The following is an 18,210-nucleotide window of genomic DNA, read 5'->3' as shown; positions in this document are numbered from 1 at the left end:
ATACAACAGAAAGAATGCAGAATAGAATAAGAACAGAATAGAAATAATAACACAATAGAATAGAGTAGAACGGAATACCATAGAATAATGAATAGAAGTAATAACAATAACAATAATAATAGAATAGAATAATAATAGAATAATGAATAGAATAGAAATAATAAATAGAATAGAAATAATAACAGAATAGAATAATAACAGAATAGAAAGAATGAATAATAGAATAGAATAATGAATAGAATAGAAATAATAAATAGAATAGAAATAATAATAACTGAATAGAATAATAACAGAATAGAAAGAATGAATAATAGAATAGAATAATGAATAGAATAGAAATAATAACAATAAAAACAGAATAGAATAGAATAAGGAATAAAACGGAATGGAATAGAACGGAATAAAATGGAATAGAATATAGAGAAGAATGGAATAGAATAGAATAGAATAGAATAGAATAGAATAGAATAGAATAGAATAGAGCTCTAAGGGACCTTGGAGGTCTTCTAGTCCAGCCCCCTGCTCCAGCAGGAGGACCTGTACCATTTCAGACAAGTGACTGTCTAATAGTCTCTTCTTCAAAATCTTCGGTGACAGAGCACCCACGACTTCTGGAGGCAGGCTGTTCCACAGGTTGATCCACATCTCTTAAAAAGCCTGCCGGCTGGGGCATTCTGGGACTTGAAGTCCACCCACCTTAAAGCATGCTGGAAGGGGATTATGGGAGTTGAAATCCATTCACCTTCAAGTTGCAGAAGTTGAGGGATGCTCCCCTGGATTGTACTTTCAACACCCCAAACGACGAATGTCAGCTCATTGTTTGCAGCCTAGCCTACGTTTGCCTATCATAACAATCCCGGATTGGCTTAAGCGCAGTTTACTAACTCCGTCTTAGGCGGGCTGGCTTGTGGTGTCGTCCCAGCAAAGAGTTAAAGTTTTCTGTGTCCTTGAGTGGAGGTCGTTCAGCTGTTCTCTCAGCCCTGGTACATGTCTGACTCATCCAAATAAACAATCAGAGTCTTTTATTGTGAAAAGGTGAATTCAGGGCCAACAAATCTCTTCCACTTCAGCTGCTCCAGCCTTTCTCAGCTCTTCAAACTCCCCCACCCCCTTTGCCCAGGTCCCCCTCTTTGGCCTGGCACACATAAACACACACACAGAGAGAGAGAGAGAGAGAGAGAGAGAGAGAGAAACCCAGGCTGCCCTTTGGCACAGGCTAATCTGGTCCAAAGAAGATCCATGAATCCTGATGGGCCACTATCCCCCACTGTACTCGTCATAACTAAAATGCATTGACATTTTAGTTCTCGTGACTTTCTGGATCTCAGTAGCTTTAGATGCGTTTACTTTCAGAGGTTTCTCCCGTTTAATGGAATTTTAGCGTGTTGGCCCGATCATTTCTGACCGGCTGTACCTTGGATCTCACTCAGAGATTGCAGCTTGTTCTGTAAATGTATTTGAACTCTTATTTTAAATTTTGTGTGGTTTACTGTCTGTCCTGATTATCACCACAATAGATTTATCTTATATATTGTATTGCCAACATACTAGATAGATAGATAGATAGATAGATAGATAGATAGATAGATAGATAGATAGATAGATAGATATAGATAGATGATAGATGTGTGTGTGTGTGAGAGAGAGTAGAGATAGATTTAGATAGATAGATAGATAGATAGATAGATAGATAGATAGACAGACAGATAGATAGATATAGATAGATGATAGATAGATGTGTGTGTGTGAGAGAGAGAGTAGAGATAGATTTAGATAGATAGATAGATAGATAGATAGATAGATAGATAGATAGATAGATAGATAGATAGATAGATATAGATGATAGATAGATGTGTGTGTGAGAGAGAGTAGAGATAGATTTAGATAGATAGATAGATAGATAGATAGATAGATAGATAGAGATAGATGATAGATAGATAGATGTGTGTGTGAGAGAGAGAGAGTAGAGATAGAGATAGATAGATAGATAGATAGATAGATAGATAGATAGATAGATAGATAGATAGATACATAGATACATAGATACATAGATACATAGATACATATAGATAGAAAGATAGGTAGGTGGATAGGTACATGATACATGATGGATGGATGGATGGATGGATACATACATACATACATACACACACATAAAGGAAGATAGAAAGGTAGGTGGATAGGTACGTGATACATGATAGATGGATGGATGGATAGACAGATGAGAGAGAGAGATGATAGAGAGAGAGACAGTAGAGATAGATGTAGATAGAAAGGTAGATAGATACATCATAGGTAGAAAGATAGGTAGATAGATACATCATAGATTAGATAGATGAATGGATGGATGGATAGAGAGATAGATATAGACAGACATATGTTTTATTGAAAAGTATTTGTTTGTATAATGCATTTTATTACATATATTTAGTATCTAAGGAGCTATCACCAGAAGACAAGAAGCAACGGGTGGAAACTAATCAGGGAGAGACGCAACCTAGAACTAAGAAGAAATTCCTTGACAGTGAGAACAATTAGCCAGCGGAATGATTTGCCACCCGAAGTTGTAAATGCTCCAACGCTAGAGGTTTCAATGAAAAAATTGGACAACTATTTGTCTGAAATGGGGGTAGGGTTTCCTGCCTGAACAGGAGGTTGGACTAGAAGACCTCCAAGGTCCCTCCGAACTCTGTTTTCCTGTTCTTAATGTTGTGTACCACTGGCTGCATGAAATGTGTAGACACACCATACACACCAGATAACTGGATTCCGTAATCAACTAGCTACTCCCCCATCCTGTTGGGTCTGCCTGTTCCTTTCCTAACAAGACTCCCATGCATACTTATTAGACGGGGTATCTTTCTGCAGCTGGTGGATGCCCGGGCACGGGTCCAAGGAAGAGAGGGGGAAATCAAAAAAAAGAATGGCCTCTTGGAAGCCCGGCCAAGGCTGAGTGCCATGACTCGGCCGCTCCTGCCAAACTCCCCAGCAGCTGCCAGTTTAATCCTCCTGGGAAGGAGAAGCTGCGGAGAGGCCAGCAAAGAGAGGCCGACAGGCGTTGATAAGAAGCGGGCAGGAAGGGGCAAATCAAGAGCCAGGAGGAACACGATGGGTGGGCATCAAGGCTGAGACCCTGGCATTGCTGCAGGCAGGCAGAAATCGACGGGCCAAAGACTGACAGCTCCAGATGGCAACTGGCTCGAGAAAGACCCCGTTGATGCCGCTTGCCTTCCTGCCTTCATGGCTGGTGGGCAGCAGCCCAGACTTCTTGATGGGTCAGCTGTACCTGTTGGTCACCCTCTTCCTGGCGGAGATGGCAGCCAGCCGCGTGACGGCCTCGCTGCTTCTGCACACGTGCGCCTTCCACACCTTGGAAGGTGCCCTGGCCTTGGCGGTCCATGTGCTGGATGCCCGGCTCGGCTCGGAGGGCGCTGACACCAGCTGGAAGAACACTTTTGGGTGGTCGCGAGCCCCCGTGGCTGGCAGGTTGGTCAGCGCCGTGTTGCTGGGGGCGTTGTGCATGGCACTGGTGGCCGAGGCACTTCGGAGGTTGACAGAGCCGCAGCTCACCCGGCATCCGTTGGCGCTGATGGGCATCGGGGCGCTGGCCATCCCCATCCACCTAGCCCAGGAAGGTTGGCCCTGGAGAGCGCCCGCTAAGATGGACGCCGGGCCTTGCTGTAGCAAACGAAGGCTGGTGCCAACGGTGAAGCAGGAAACGGAAGGTAAGTTTGTACTGGGTGTGCCAGAGATGAAAAAGCCCAGCCCAGTGTCTTCATTCAAAAAAAATAATAATGCTAAGCTGTAATGCTCTTAACCGATGCCCTGCGAAGACCAAAAGTTTAATTTTAAATTGGGTTGGTGGGGGGGAAGGGGATGGCAAGTGGAAGGGTTAACTTTTTTTTTCCTCAGTGGAAAAAAACTGCATTTAATTCTAGACTCACACCACCCAATTGAGCCCCAAATTTGTGGTGCTAATAACAATAACTTGGTCCTCAACACCAATAAGACCAAGGAGCTGATAGTGGACTATATAGAAGGAACAGATCAGACATCGAGTCCTGGCTTTTCAAGGGAGACCGAGGGGAGCAAGTGGCCAGTTTTAAATTTCTGGGTGTTACCCTAAAAGAGGACCTGACCTGGGGTCAAAAGGGCCGAGCAGAGATTATACTACCTGAGGCTTCTCAGGAAACAACAACAGAATGGAAAACTGGTGACCTTCTACCGCTGCACCATAGAGAGAATTTTAACTCACTGCACCTCTGTAGGGTTTGCCAATTGCACAGGGGCAGATAGGACAGCGCTCCAGAGGGTTAAGGTCATTGCCCAGAGGATCCTGGGTTGCCCTCTCCCCTCTTTGGAAGAGCTTCATAGCTCCTGCTGCCTTAAGAAAGTTCAGAACATCCTCAAAGATCCATCTCATCCTGGGAACCCTTTTTTTCTGAACTATTACCATCTGGCAGCCGGTACAGGATAATAAAAACAAGGACAAATAGGCTGAAAAACAGCTTCTATCCCAGGGCAGTAACTCTATTGAATTCTGCTGTATAGTGCAATATTAATGTGATATCAGGGGTTTTCAATTCAATGTGTGGAGTGTGAAGGATGTGTGTTTGTGTTTATTTTCATAGTCATAAATTGCACACTGAAGATGGTATTTAATTTCATTGTACGAGGTGCAATGACAATAAAGTAAACTAAACTAAGTGAGTTTTGCCCTGTTTTACGACTGTCCTGGCTACCGTTGTTAAGGGAGTCACTGCAGAAACATGGTTGTTCGATAAATCTGCCCGTGGGGCAATGGTTGTTAAGTATGAAAAACGGTCATAAGTCCCTTTCATCAGTGCCGTTGTAACTTTGAACAAACTGTTGTTGTAAGCAGCGTCCCAGCAATCACATGCTCAAAATCCAGACTGCTTGGCAACTGACTCATACTTACGATGATCGCGGCGTCCTAGGGTCACTTAATCCTATTTTGCGACCTCCTGACAAGTGAAGTCAGTGGGGAATCCCGATTCGCTTAACGACCGCAGCAAGAAAAAGTCGTAAAATGTTGCTTCACACATTTCTCACTTGACAACGTAAATTTGGGGCTCAACTGTGGTTGTACGTTGAGGACTATCTGTATGTTGGAAGGTCGTAAAACAGGACACCAAAACTCATTGGACAACTGGTCTCGCTTAGCAACAGGAAACACTCGACTCAATTGTGGTCGAAAGTCGAGGACGACCTGTAACATTTACCAGCCAGAGGGACGATCATGGCTGCCAGATATCTTGGTTGCAAGAGAAGAAGTAAAACCACTTTGAGACCCAGGATGTGCGATTGGAGACTAAAATCCAATGGTGGGATTCAGCCGGTTTGCATTGGTTCACAAGACTTGATTATTAACTTTCTGAGCAGTTTTGTGAACCGGTTGTTGAATTATTTGAATCCCACCACTGCAGTTAAATCCAGGATTTTATCATCTTCACTCTGCATGAAGTTCTCCCAGGCTGGCTTTAATCTTAATTCTCTTCCTCAAATAGATCTTCTGGGCCGCGGATTGTCAACCAACAGTCAACCTTGGTTGGTCAAAGAGAAGGAGGGAAATACCGCATCGGCCACAGGACCATGGTGGACTTTTTATCTTGGGTGGATGGTGGCTTGTTTTGCACCCATGGCGGTTTTCCTGCATTCTCTCACGATCCACCTCTGGTGGACTCCATGCCTGGCACACGCCACATGTCTCGCTTCCTGCCCAAAAACTCCGTGCCTATCCTGGAGAACATCTGACATCCTGCAACCGCTCTCTGTGGATTGTTGGCTGTTCTACTTGGATCCTGGGCTGGCGATGGTGGTCGCCATGGCCTTCCTGTGGTTGATCTGGCCTACCTTGAGGGCCTCCGCCCTGGTCCTCCTCCAAGCCACGCCAGAGGATCTGGATCTGTGGCTCCTGGAAAGACACCTCCGTGCCACGGAAGGGGTGGCCGCCGTGCGGGAGCTCCGAGTCTGGCAGCTGGACGGCTGCAGCCACTTGGTGGCCACAACCCACGTAGTCTGTCTCGATGTGGCCGCATTTGATCTGGTAATTCAGAGGGTGAAGCAAGTGTTCTGCAAACACGGCATCCACACTGTCACGGTGGAACCGAACTTGGGCGTGGGCACAAATCAAAGACAGCGGGAAAGGTCTGGCCAGGGATCCCATAAGAGGCAGGTGTGTCCAGATCCTGCAGAGGTGCTGGAGTTTGAGACCTGTGTATGAAAAAGGAGGGAGGAAAGGAGGGAAGAGGACAGAAGCATAGAGGAGAGGAGAGGAAAGAAAGAAGAGGAGAGGAAAAAGAAGAGAAGAGGAGAGGAGAGGAGAATAGAATAGAATAGAGAATAGAGGAGAGGAGAATAGAGTAGAGAATACAATAGAGAAGAGATGAGAGACGAAAGAAGAAACGAGGAGTAGAATAAAGAACAGAATAGAGGAGAGGAGGGAAGAATAGAGTAGAGAATAAAGGAGAAGAGAGAAGAAAAAAAGAGAGGAATAGAATAGAGAAGAGTATCGTGTACCAGAAGTATCATCTAACAGAAGAGGGATGGTTAAGAAGTCTGATTGGTGAATGAATGAATGAATGAATGAACGAATGAACGAACGAATGAAGTCATCAAGCTGGCTTTCATGCTCTCATCTACCCAAAGTGAGGACCACAAGCTGTAAATCTCTGGGCCCCCAAACCTTTCCCGGTGGACCTGACTTCTCCATAGTTTCCTGCCCTGTGGGCAATCCTGTTTTAACCAGGTTTAGTTCTGTATGTGTACGGTATGTGAGGCAAAGAGATGGGGCTCACAAGAGAGTCAGGTAAGAGACAGCCGAGCCCTCAGCTGCATAATGAGGGGAGAAAAGGGCTCAGAAGGGACCCTCCCTAGTTTCTCAGGATGTAAAGGAGATGGCAGAAGAGTTGTACTTTCAGACTCACACAATTGTGTTAACTGAGATTCACAATAAAGTAGATTTTGCTCATCTGTTCAATGAATCCTCCCTGGTCTAACTAGTTTGGCTGGTCTAATTTTCTCTCTCTTTCCTTCCTTCCCTCCCTCCCTCCCTCCCTCTTTTCTTCCTTCCTCCCTTCCTCTCACCTTTCTTCCTTCTCTCCCTCCCTTCTACCCTCTCACCTCCCTTCCTCTCTCCATCCCTCTCTCTCACCTTCCTTCCTTCCTCCCTTCCTCTCACCTTCCTTTCTCTCTCCCTCCCATCCTCCCTCTCGCCTTTCTTCCTCCCTCTCCTCTTCCTCTCTCCCTTCCTCCCTTCCTCTCACCTCTCTTCCTCCCTCCCTTCCTCTCTCCCTCCCTCTCACTATCTTCTCTCCCTCCTTCCTACCTTCTTTCCTTCCTTCGTTCCTCTCTCCCTCCCTTGTATTTCTTTTCTTTTCCGACGTTGATCCCAGTCACCAAAACGAGACTTATTGCACTCCTCCTCCTCCTCCTCCTCCCCCTCCTCCTCCTCCTCCTCCTCCCTCCTCCTCCTCCTCCTCCTCCTCCTCTTCCTTCTCCTCCTCCTCCCGAAAGTAATGAAATTAAAACCTATGGAAGTGATAAAATGGAAAGAATTTTCCGTTTTTCTTTCACAGTGCCTCCTCCACCAGGAGAATGGCAAATTAGAGGCAAAGAGACATCAGGAATCATCCAGGCGCCTTCTTCCTTTCGGGTGATCCCATCACGATCTGCCTTCTGAGATCTTTCACATCCTGTAGGAACAAGACATTTAGGGTTTTTCCCCCCGCTCAATTTGGAGCCGGGGTCACCAGAGGGCACGAAAACCTCCTCCCATTTCCCTCCTCCCCACCCACCCCCCGGTCCTTGGCCCAGGTCCTTCTTCGTACCTGGGGGTGGGGCTGTCTAAATCATTGGGGGTCTTGGTCAAGACGAGCTCTTCTGTCGTCTTCTCCACCTCTGGAGAAGGCGACAAATCCGTCCGCGATGGTTCTTTCACTTCCGGCTCGTCTTCCGGTTTCAATTCTGGAATCGCTTCCAGTTTCGCTTTTGGTTTCGCTTCCAGTTTCGCTTCCGGTTTCGCTTCCAGTCTCCGGCTAGCATGGCCCAGTTCTTGCTTCTTCAAGAGTTTCCGGGCCAAAGGGCTGGCTTTCGGGGACTTGGTCTTGAGGTACTTCTTGATACCTTCGCAGATGGCCTTTATCTTGTCCTCGGTGTCCACGTAGCCACCGCCATTCTGGGTAGGGGAGAAGAAAGTGGACTTTCTTTTTTATTTATTTATTTTCCTCTCCGCCAAATGGTCGGCTCTCCACCACTTCCCACCAAGGGATGGGATTCAAAATTTTATAACAACCGGTTCGGTGGGCGTGGCTAGGTGGGCGTGGGCGTGGACTGGGTGGCCGTGGCTTTTTTGCAGCACCCTCCCCCCGTTTTTGTTTTGTTTTTTGGCCTCCTGGGCGAAGCAGTAAGTCAGCGAGGGGGAATCCCGGCATAGCTGATCATCGGAACAGCTGATCGTTGGGAGAGGGGAGAAAGTACCTTAAGGAGTGACGGGGCGGGGGGAGAATGCAGCCGGCAATGTCGCGCATGCTCGATAAGGACTGGGAAGGAGGGGCGGGGCAGGCAGAGAGGGGCGGGGCCAGCCAGGGGCACGATTCGCCGGTTCCTCCAAACTGCGCAGAGAATCATAACAACCGGGTCTTTAGAACTGGTCCAAACCGGTAAAATCCCAAACCTTGCTTCCCACTTCAAGTCTGGATGTTTTCTGAGATCGGCCAGCCCCAGATTCGGTACGGGAATATTAAACAATAATAATAATAATAATGATAATTAGTATAATCCGTATGGGAAGGGTTGGGCAAACAGCCAAGCTTCCTTAAAACAAACCATCATATATCTCTCGCTGAAAAAAATATGATTGTAGAGTCTGGAAAGTCGGTTTGTATACCAGTGGAACAACCTGTCAGGATTGATGGGAGTGTTCTAGGAAGTGCCTTGATTTAAAGGAAGTGATCTTGTATATAAAAAGAGATCAAACCCCGCCCCCATCCATGAATTATGAACCCAGGGTCTTCTGCTTGAGAAGGGGGTTGGACCAGAAGACCTCAAAGATCCCTTCCAAGTCTGTTATTCTGTTATCCCTCCTCCTCCCTCTACTCCACAAACTCCCCTCCCTTTTAAACACTGATGACGTTACCTAGCTGGATAATAAAACGTCTTGCAAGGAAACAAGCAAGCTCAGAAAACACCAAGGAATTCACATTCCTCCTCCTCCCCTCCTCCTCCTCCTCCTCCTCCTCCTCCTCCTCCTCCTCCTCCTCCTCCTCCTCCTCCTCCTCCTCTCCTCCTCCTCCTCCTCCTCCTCCTCCTCTTCACTCCACAAACTCCCCTCCCTTCTAACACTGATGACATTACCTAGCTGGGTAATAAAACATCTGCAAGGAAACAACCAAGCCCAGGAAGCATCAAGGAAGCCAGATTATTCCTCTTCCTTTATCCATTATTCTTCTTCCTCCTCCTCCTCCTCCTCCTCCTCCTCCTCCTCCTCCTCCTCCTCCTCCTCCTCCTCCTCCTCTTCCTCCTCCTCCTCCTTCTCCTCCCTCCTCTCTTCACTCCACAAACTCCCCTCCTTTCTAACACTGATGATGTTACCTAGTTGGATGGTAAAATGTCTGCAAGAAAACAACCAAGTTCAGAAACCATCGAGGAATTCACATTATGATTATTCCTCCTCCTCCTTCTCTCCACAAACCCCACTCCCTTCTAACCCTGATGACATTACCTAGTTGGGTCACGAAATGTCTGCCAGGAAACCAAGCCCAGAGAGCGCCAAGGACCCTCACAGACAGTTCAGTGTTGGTTTTTGGCCCCTTTTTCCAAAGTCAAAAGAAAAAAAATCCCCTCCTCACCTTCTTGGAATGCAAAACTATGTCAGGTTCTGGCAGAACCACTTCGAAGGTCCCACCCTCGGCAACTTCCCCCGTCTGGCGAGGAAACAAAGTGATGGGAAAGAGAAAAAGAGGACATATCAGGTGTAATCACCTCAGAGCAGCTGCTCTCTCTCTCACCCTGACCTCCCTCGCAAGGCTGTTGTGAAAACAAGGTGAGCTGTTTGGGTCTCAGAGGATGCAAAGCGGGGGAGGGAAACCCCAGGCCAATCTCTCCAACTACGGGTAATCCTTGCCTTGCAACGATAATGTCCGTCGCTGAGCGAGACGGTGGTGTGAAGCAGGTATTGCCCCGCTCAAAGACCCTCCTTGCTTCTGCTGTTAAGCGAATCACCGGATGGGTTGTTCAATCGGTAACACGGTTGTTAAGGGAATCAGGCTTCCCCCCCAAAGTCACAAAAGGAGGTTGCATCTCACACACACACACACGTACACTTGGGGCACTGCAACCGTCGTAAACATGAGTCACTTGCCAAGCATCTGAATTTTAATCCAGATGACTGTGGGATGATGCAATGGTCGTAAGTGTGAAAAACGGTCACCGTTCACTTTTTTTTTTTTCCAGTGCCGTTTTTTTAACTTTAGCTGTTTTAAGTTGAGATTTTGGAAAAAAGCACAGAGAAGAACAACTAAGATGATTAAAGACCTGCGGACTAAAACATATGAAGAATGGCTGCAGGATTTGGGTTTTGGCCAGTCTAGAGAGAAGAAGGATGAGGTGGGGGGCATAATAGCAGTATTCCAGTATATTGAGGGGCTACCCCACAAAGAAGAGAAGGTCAACTTATTTTCCAAAGAACCAGAAAACATGCATGGAAACGAACCCAGGAGAGAAGCAACTTGGATTTAAGGAGAACTCTCAGTTCCTAACAGTGAGGACAATTAACCAGGGGAACAGCTTGCCACCAGAAGTTGCGGTGGCTGCATCACTGCGTTTATAAAGAAAAGATTGGACAGCCGCTCATCTGAAATGGGATAGGATCTCCTGATGGAGCAGGGGGCTGGACTAGAAGACCTTCAAAGCCCCTTTTCGGCTCTATCCTGATTCTGAGGGCGACCTGTATTTGACTGTAATAATTCATTTAGGACAGCTTGCACAGGGGGCTTCGGAGTGCTTTGCTAAAACGGTTGGAGTCCAATACCGAAAGCAAGCAAAGTTTACCTCAGATTTATTCCAAGTCAAGATTTGGGATAGGAACAAAGCGTTTTGGGGGACCGTTAAAAGACCACGGATGGATTTACACCGAGTCCACCCCACCCCCTTCCGGATTGGCTCCGTCACAACTCACTTACAATGTCCAGTTTGTCCGGGAATTTTTTCTCTAAGATTTGCTTAATCTGCATGAACTGAGAAAAACAGAACACAGCATTATAATCGGTGAGGTCAATCTAGCGTCCAATATTCGGTCAAAGGCTGGGGGAGAGAGAGTCAACAATTCAAGTCTTAGCCAATTATTTTGCTGGTGTTTATTATCGTAATTATTCCAAAAAAAAAAAAAAAAAGCCTACCCAAAGGAAAAGGAAGGTTATTTTCAAGTCCACCATAAGCTTTATGGAAGGAACAGGGAGAATATGTTCTGACCAGTTAGGTTTAAAAAGAAGGGATATTAATTTGTGTAATATTAAAAAGGACCGAAAGGCATCAAGGCTTGAAGGAATTAGGCATCCCAAGGGAAGAGAAATATTTTGGGATATTTTAGTGGGAGAGAAGCCGGGGGGGGAGAAGGGGTGGAAGGGCCAAGAGGCAGGAGGGCGCTACACAGAGGGACTTACTTACCCGAGCTCTCGATCCTCAGGAACCTCTGCAAAGAAGGAAAAAAGAAAGAAGATGGAAGATCAATTTGCCAGATGATGGATGGGAGGAAGGAAAGGAAGGAAAGGAGGGAGGGAGGGAGGTAGGAAGGAAGGAAGGAAGGAAGGAAGGAAGGAAGGAAGGAAGGAAGGAAGGAAGGAAGGAAGGAAGGAAGGAAGGAAGAGGGAGGGAGAAAAGAGGTACAGCTAGATGGAATGGAGGGAAAGAAGGAAGGAAAGAAGAAAGGAAGGAAGAAGAGGGAGAAAAGAGGTACAGCTAGATGGAATGGAGGGAAGGAAGGAAGGAAAGAAGGAAGAAAGGAAGGAAGAAGAGGGAGAAAAGAGGTACAGCTAGATGTAGGGAGGGAGGGAAGGAAGGAAGGAAGGAAGGAAGGAAGGAAGGAAGGAAGGAAGGAAGGAAGGAAGGAAGGAAGGCAGGCAGGCAGTAAGTGGCGGGGAGGAAGGAATGGAGTGAGGAAGAAAAAAAAGAAGAAGAGAAAGAGGAAGATGAAGGAGAAAGGAAGGAAGATGGAAGGAACAAAAAGATCAAGGGAGCAAGCAAGAAGGAAGGGAATAGAGAAAGGGAAAGGGGGAGGGAAGAAGGAAGAGAAAGAAAGATGAGGAACGAAAGAAGAAAGGGAGGGATGAAAGAAAGAACGAAGGAAGGAAAAAGAGTGAAAGATAGGGAGGAAGGAAGGAGATAGTTAAGAAAAAACCCAGTTCAAGATAAGAACAAAGATCTGAAAGCATTCAAACCGTCCCAACAACTATTCCAAATCAGAATTAAGAAGGCAGGCAAACAAATTTTACCCACCCTAAAAGCAGCTTCTTCATCTACTTACTTCATCTACACACACACATGCACACACAGTACACAACTACACAAACCTCTCCCCACGCAGGGAGCAAGAAAATCCAAAAGCCCAACCGATCTCCCACGCTTTGTGGATCTTTGCCTCTCCATCCCTTCCTTCTAAATGTTCAAACTGCCCCTACGGAAGGCTTTGGGGTGACCCTTCCTCCTCACCCTTCAGCGGTCCCTCCTGGAAGAGGATAAGACCCACAAGACGCCCCCCACCCCACCCTCACCCAGGGCGCCTTCTTCTCGTCTCACCAAAAAAGGATCTTCACTTCGAGCAAAGAGTCGGAGCTCATGGCCGCCCCCTCACTCATCTGGGACCCCCCTCGGAAGGACAAGGGGTGACCCGTTGAAAGACTTCACCCCACAAGAGAAAGTTTTGTTGTGGGGGGGGGGGGAGATCAGGTCCAGGAAGAGTGTGGGGGTGTGGGAAGAGAACTTCATGGATGTTGAACCTCAGAAGAATTGGTATGTTCCTAAGCAACCGCTCCAAAGTTCTGACTTCAGGCACACAAACGCTCCTGGATTGCGCGGATCTTCTCTCTAAACCATCATCTTGGTCAATCTCGGTTTAGGGGGTCCTTCCCAAAGGGGGATACTTCCCTCAAGGCACCTTTCCCCAAGCCTGGCCCTCTGTAGATCCATGGGACATCCATGGCCATCATGAGGGACCACCAACACCCAATGCAGAAGATCGGAAGAAGAACGAAGGGAAATGTGGTCTTGACCATAGACCTTCTCAATCAGGCCAACTTTGAGACCTGTGGACTTCATCTCCCAGAATTCCCCGGCCAACTTCCCTTAACCACCGTGTGACTTATTTAACCACTGTCGTGATTCACTTAACAACTGTTGTAAAACTGTTGTTTCTCATTGTTGAGAAACTTTGGGGCTCCATTGGGGCTTTAAGTCAAGGATTTATTGTATTTTGGGGCGGGGGCTGAAGAAATCTTTCACACAAATGTTGTTTTTGCTCAATTTTTGGGTGTTTTCCAACCCTTTTTCCCAGAAATATATAATTGCTAGAGCTGGAAAGGCTGTTTTTGACTCCACACTCGATGAAACCTTTGAACCACATCTGACATCTTGACAACATCTGAAAGGTCAGCGTCTTGCAAGCAACTGGTCTGGATGGGATTGTATCTTATCTTTCCCTGTTTGTTTTTCACTGCTGGCTGAGGAGAGAAAAACATGGCAACAATAAAATCCGAATTGCTGAACAATTCGATCTAGAACCAGAACTCTTCCTATTGGGGATCTTCCAAAAAAAAAAATTGTAAAGAGTACAAAATACTTACTATTACACATATTAACTGCTGCCAAAATTGCCTTTACTTAATGTTGGAAACAGCCATTCATACCTCTCAGAGAAATGTTGAGCTTAAAAGATAAAGAGACATCGATGTTTTATAAGGTGTGGGAACAATGATATAACTAGATAGAATGGAGATAAAGATAGTTATTATTTATAGTAATAGATAAATAAGAATGTAATTACACATAATTTAATATCTGTAAATAATGCACAAATTATTGTCATCATGCTGTTGCTGTTGTTGAGTGATACATTTTTTTATGTTTTTAATGTAATAAAAGTTTAATAAATATAGTTAAAAAATAAAAAGTAAAATCAGAATTGCCAGTGAAGCCTTAGTAAGGCCACACCTAGAGTACTGCATCCAGTTTTGGTCACCACACTATAAAAAAGATGTTGAGACTCTGGAAAGAGTGCAGAGAAGAGCAACTAAGATGATTAGGGGACTGGAGACTAAGGCATAGGATGAAGAGGTGCAGGAACTGGGCCTGGCTAGTCTAGTGAAGAGAAGGACCAGGGGAGACATGATAGCATCTTCCAATATTTGAGGGGCTGCCACAGGGAGGAAGAAGGGGTCAAGCTATTTTCCAAGGCACCCAAAGGCCAGACAAGGAAGAATGGATGGAAACTGACCAAGGAGAGATTCAACCTGGAAATAAGGATAAATTTTCTGACAGTGAGATCAACCAAACCATGGAACAGAAGTTGCCCTCGGAAGTTTGTGGGAGCTTCATCACTGGAGGCTTTCAAGGGGAGATTGTACTGCCATTTGTCAGAAATGGTGTAGGGTCTCCTGCTTGGGCAGGGGGTTGGACTAGATAACCTACAAGGTCCCTTCCAACTCTGTTAATCTGTATCGGTATCTATCTGTATCTAAATATACGAAGAACGGTTGCAGGAATTGGGCATGTCTCGTTTGATGAAAAGAAGGACGAGGGGGTGACACGATAGCAGTCTTCCTGTATTTGAGGGGCTGCCCCAAAGTCTATTCTCCAAAGCCCCAGAAGGCAGGACAAGAAGCAACGGATGGAAACTGATCAAGGAGAGAAGCAACCTGGAACTAAGGAGGAATTTCGTGACAGTGAGAACTATTAATCGCTTCTAAAAGTTGTGGGTGTTCCAACGCTGGAGGTTTTTAAGAAGAGACCGGACAACGGATTTGCCTGGATTGGTTTGAACAAGGGGTTGGACTAGAAGATCTCTAGGGTTCCTTCTGACTCTGTTATTCTGTTACACAATCGAACGAGCAAGGTTGCACAGACAGGATCACAAGATCCTCACGTGTTCACCCTGGACTTTTCAAGGCTAGACTGTTTACGTCTAAAGATTTCTCACCCCTCCCGAATCCCTAAACATTACTCCATAATGTCTGCTTGTCATCATGTTGGAGTTAAGCAGGGGAGAAGGAAATTACACAATGGAAAGCCGTTTGTAAAAAAAAAAAAGGAGTCATAAATTCCTTGGTCAGGGAGCGAAATCAAAAGGAGAGAAGGAAAAACATCCACAAAAAAAAACACATCAACGGACAGGAATATTTGGAGGGGACAAGCTCCGAACACACAAATCTTTCTGTTCACGCAATTTCATCTCAACAGCCTTGTTTTTCCTAGGAAGACATAACTCGATGGGATAATCATTAAGCTAACAGAAGAACTTGGAAGGAAATGGGCAGTTTAGAAATATGAAATGTAAATAAAGAAGAAGAATTTTCCTTCTGATTTTGCAGGGAACTGCACCCCCCCTGGGGTGCATTTTTTTCCACGCACATTTTAATTCCGAACTTTTCCAGGGTTGGGTGTATTTCCCTTATCATCTCAACAACCTCCCACTCCAGTAAATGCAGGAGGGGACCGTGTGGGGGGGAGCTTCCAACCATTTTGATCCCCAAGGCTACCTAAAGCCTTTAAAACACATTGTTACTTTAAAACCGGAGTCCCTGAAAAGATAAATTAATGTTTAAGGAAGCTGTGTTGGGCTGGCGCGCATCTGACGCTTCAGTTATTTTGGGTTCTTCTCTTTCTTTCTCCTCCTCTCCCCTTATTCTCTCCCTTCTTGTCCCTTTTTCCTTTCCTTTCCTTTCTTTCTTTCCTTTCCTTTCCTTTCCTCCCCCTCCCCTTCTTTCCCTTCTTTCTTTTCTATCCTTCTCCTTTCCTTTCCTCTCCTCCCCTTTCCTCTCCTCCCTTCCCTTTTTTCTTTTCTATCCTTCCCCTTTCCTTTCCTTTCCTTTCCTTTCCTCTTTCCTTTCCTTTCCTTTCCTTTCCTTTCCTCTTCCTCTCCTTTCCTTTCCTTTTCCTTTCTTCTTTCCTTTCCTTTCCTTTCCTTTCCTTTCCTTTCCTTTCCTTTCCTCTTTCCTTTCCTTTCCTTTCCTCTTTCCTTTCCTTTCCTTTTCCTTTCCTTTTCCTTTCCTTTGCTTTCCTTTCCTTTCTCTTCTCTTCTCTTCTCTTCTCCTTTGCCATCCCTTCCCTTCCTTTCCTTCTTTCCTCCCTCCTTCAGTTTCCATTACCTCTTACTACCACAGTCCAAATATATGTACTTCCAACTCTGTTATTCTATGATGATAATTGCCACACATGTTAAAAAAAAAAAAAGAGGATTAACAGGGCAGCTCACTCAGCCTAGTCACAAGCTGTGAACAGCAACGAAACTGAGCGAACAAGGGCAAGACTGAATCTTTGTGACCCTCATCCCATGTGTCTCCTGACTGTTTACCAAAAAGCTAACCGCAAAAATGCCAGCAATGCACCAGGCTGGGTCCTTCCTTCCAGCTCAGCTTACCTAAGATGGAAGGCAACGATCAGATGAATGTGAGAATGAATCAACAGGGATAAAATTAAACTCTGGATGTAGAATGTGCGGTTGGGTTGTTCAGAACTGGGGATGGGAGGAAGGCCAGGTGAGGAATTCATATCAATCATTCTTTGTGTAGCTCGTCTGGTCTTCATTTTCAAGGGAGGGTTTTTATTATGTTTGGGCAGCAAACTGACCAGGGGTCAGCCTGGATGAGCAGCCAGAATTAAATACCGTAATCCTTTTCTGGTTGACGCATAGGCAGCCCAAAACAGCACAGGAAAACCACACACACACGGGGCATCCTCCTTCGTGTCTCCCGTTTTCGGTTGTGTTGCTAGGGTTGTTTTTCTACCCAACAACTTGGTTTTATTTTCAAACAAGTGTCTCAGAGCAGTTTGGAGGGGGGGGGCGATCCTTTGATTTTAGGGGTCTTTGACGGGGGGCTCCTTGTCTTAACCGCCATTCAGTTAGTGAGGGTCTGAAGATACAATGGCACTGAAAAAGGTTATTTAGGGTCACTTTTTTTCTTTTCTTTTCCGTCCTGCCTGTGAAAATGGCCACACGCATCACAAATTTCACCAGGGAGCTGAATTGGAGTGGAAAACATTGGCAGAAATCCCACTTATTTATCCATAAATCTCTCTCTCTTTCATCTGAATCTTTATCTATCTATCATCTATCTCTATGTCTATCTGTCTGTCTACCTATCTATCATCTATTAATCTATCTACATCTAAAGCTATGTCTGTCGGATTATCCATCTATCCATCTATAGCCTGTCTGTATGTTCATTTGCCTGTTTCTTTCATTTTCTCTATCTTAATCCATGCATTAATAGTTTGTCTGTCTGTCTGTCTGTCTGTCTGTCTGTCTGTCTGTCTGTCTCTCTCTCTCTCTCTCTCTCTCTCTCTCTATCTACATGTATCTCTGTCTACCTACTTATTATCCATTTATCTATTTGCATCTATATCTTTATATATGTGTGTCTATCTATAATCTATCTATCTATCTATCTATCTATCTATCTATCTATCTATCTATCTATCTATCTATCCACCTACCTACCTACCTACCTTTCTATCCATCTATAACCTGTCTGTACTGTATGTTCATTTGCCTTTTTCTCTCATTTTCTCTATCTTAATCCATGCATTAATTGTCTGTCTGTCTCTCTCCTCTCTCTCTCCCTCCCTCTCTCTCTCTATCTACATGTATCTCTGTTTGTCTACCTACTTATTATCCATTTATCTATTTGCATCTATATCTTTATATATGTGTGTCTATCTATAATCTATCTATCTATTTATCTATCTATCTATCTATCTATCTATCTATCTATCTATCTATCTATCTATCTATCCACCTACCTACCTTTCTAACCATCTATAACCTGTCTGTACTGTATGTTCATTTGCCTTTTTCTCTCATTTTCTCTATCTTAATCCATGCATTAATAGTCTGTCTGTCTGTCTATCATCTATCTGTCTCTAACTCTCTGTCTCTGTGTCTAACTATCTCATCTCTCTCTTTCTATCTCTCCATGCGAG

The 18,210-nt window shown here is 45.2% G+C and overlaps 2 protein-coding genes across 3 annotated transcripts; one reads left to right on the top strand and one right to left on the bottom strand.

Annotated features, from left to right (window-relative positions):
• The first annotated feature begins 3,002 nt into the window (after window positions 1-3,002).
• On the top strand, window positions 3,003-7,000 carry LOC113453165 (proton-coupled zinc antiporter SLC30A1-like). Its single transcript, XM_026724668.2, has 2 exons — window positions 3,003-3,725; window positions 5,529-7,000. The coding sequence occupies exons 1-2, from the start codon at window positions 3,188-3,190 to the stop codon at window positions 6,242-6,244; spliced, it is 1,254 nt and encodes a 417-aa protein (XP_026580453.2). The 5' UTR covers window positions 3,003-3,187; the 3' UTR covers window positions 6,245-7,000.
• A 534-nt stretch (window positions 7,001-7,534) lies between these two features.
• On the bottom strand, window positions 7,535-16,556 carry LOC113453157 (uncharacterized). Of its 2 annotated transcripts, none has more exons than XM_087913780.1 (6): window positions 16,484-16,556; window positions 11,686-11,710; window positions 11,202-11,255; window positions 9,870-9,944; window positions 7,851-8,197; window positions 7,535-7,715 (listed from the first exon to the last, which is right to left on the bottom strand). In XM_087913780.1, the coding sequence occupies exons 3-6, from the start codon at window positions 11,250-11,252 to the stop codon at window positions 7,709-7,711; spliced, it is 480 nt and encodes a 159-aa protein (XP_087769906.1). In that variant the 5' UTR covers window positions 11,253-11,255; window positions 11,686-11,710; window positions 16,484-16,556; the 3' UTR covers window positions 7,535-7,708. The 2 variants fall into 2 exon arrangements, with proteins under 2 accessions (XP_087769906.1, XP_087769905.1); XM_087913779.1 differs by lacking the exon at window positions 16,484-16,556 and adding an exon at window positions 12,814-13,224.
• Between the last annotated feature and the right edge of the window lie 1,654 nt (window positions 16,557-18,210).

This window comes from Pseudonaja textilis, chromosome 16 (assembly GCF_049901715.1).
Source record: "Pseudonaja textilis isolate UNSWEBS1 chromosome 16, rPseTex1.2, whole genome shotgun sequence".
In the NCBI taxonomy this organism is placed as follows: domain Eukaryota; kingdom Metazoa; phylum Chordata; class Lepidosauria; order Squamata; family Elapidae; genus Pseudonaja; species Pseudonaja textilis.
Note: the sequence above shows the minus strand (reverse complement) of the source record. Positions and strands in the feature narration are given on the sequence as shown.

Excerpts from the sequence above, each read along its gene's own strand:
- LOC113453157 (XM_087913780.1), bottom strand. The coding sequence starts at position 11,252 with ATGCAGATTAAGCAAATCTTAGAGAAAAAATTCCCGGACAAACTGGAC. Across the intron at positions 9,945-11,201 it reads TCCCGGACAAACTGGACATT|ACGGGGGAAGTTGCCGAGGG; the intron begins GTAAGTGAGTTG and ends TTTCCTCGCCAG. Across the intron at positions 8,198-9,869 it reads TAGTTTTGCATTCCAAGAAG|AATGGCGGTGGCTACGTGGA; the intron begins GTGAGGAGGGGA and ends TCCCCTACCCAG.
- LOC113453165 (XM_026724668.2), top strand. The coding sequence starts at position 3,188 with ATGGCAACTGGCTCGAGAAAGACCCCGTTGATGCCGCTTGCCTTCCTG. Across the intron at positions 3,726-5,528 it reads GGTGAAGCAGGAAACGGAAG|ATCTTCTGGGCCGCGGATTG; the intron begins GTAAGTTTGTAC and ends TTCCTCAAATAG.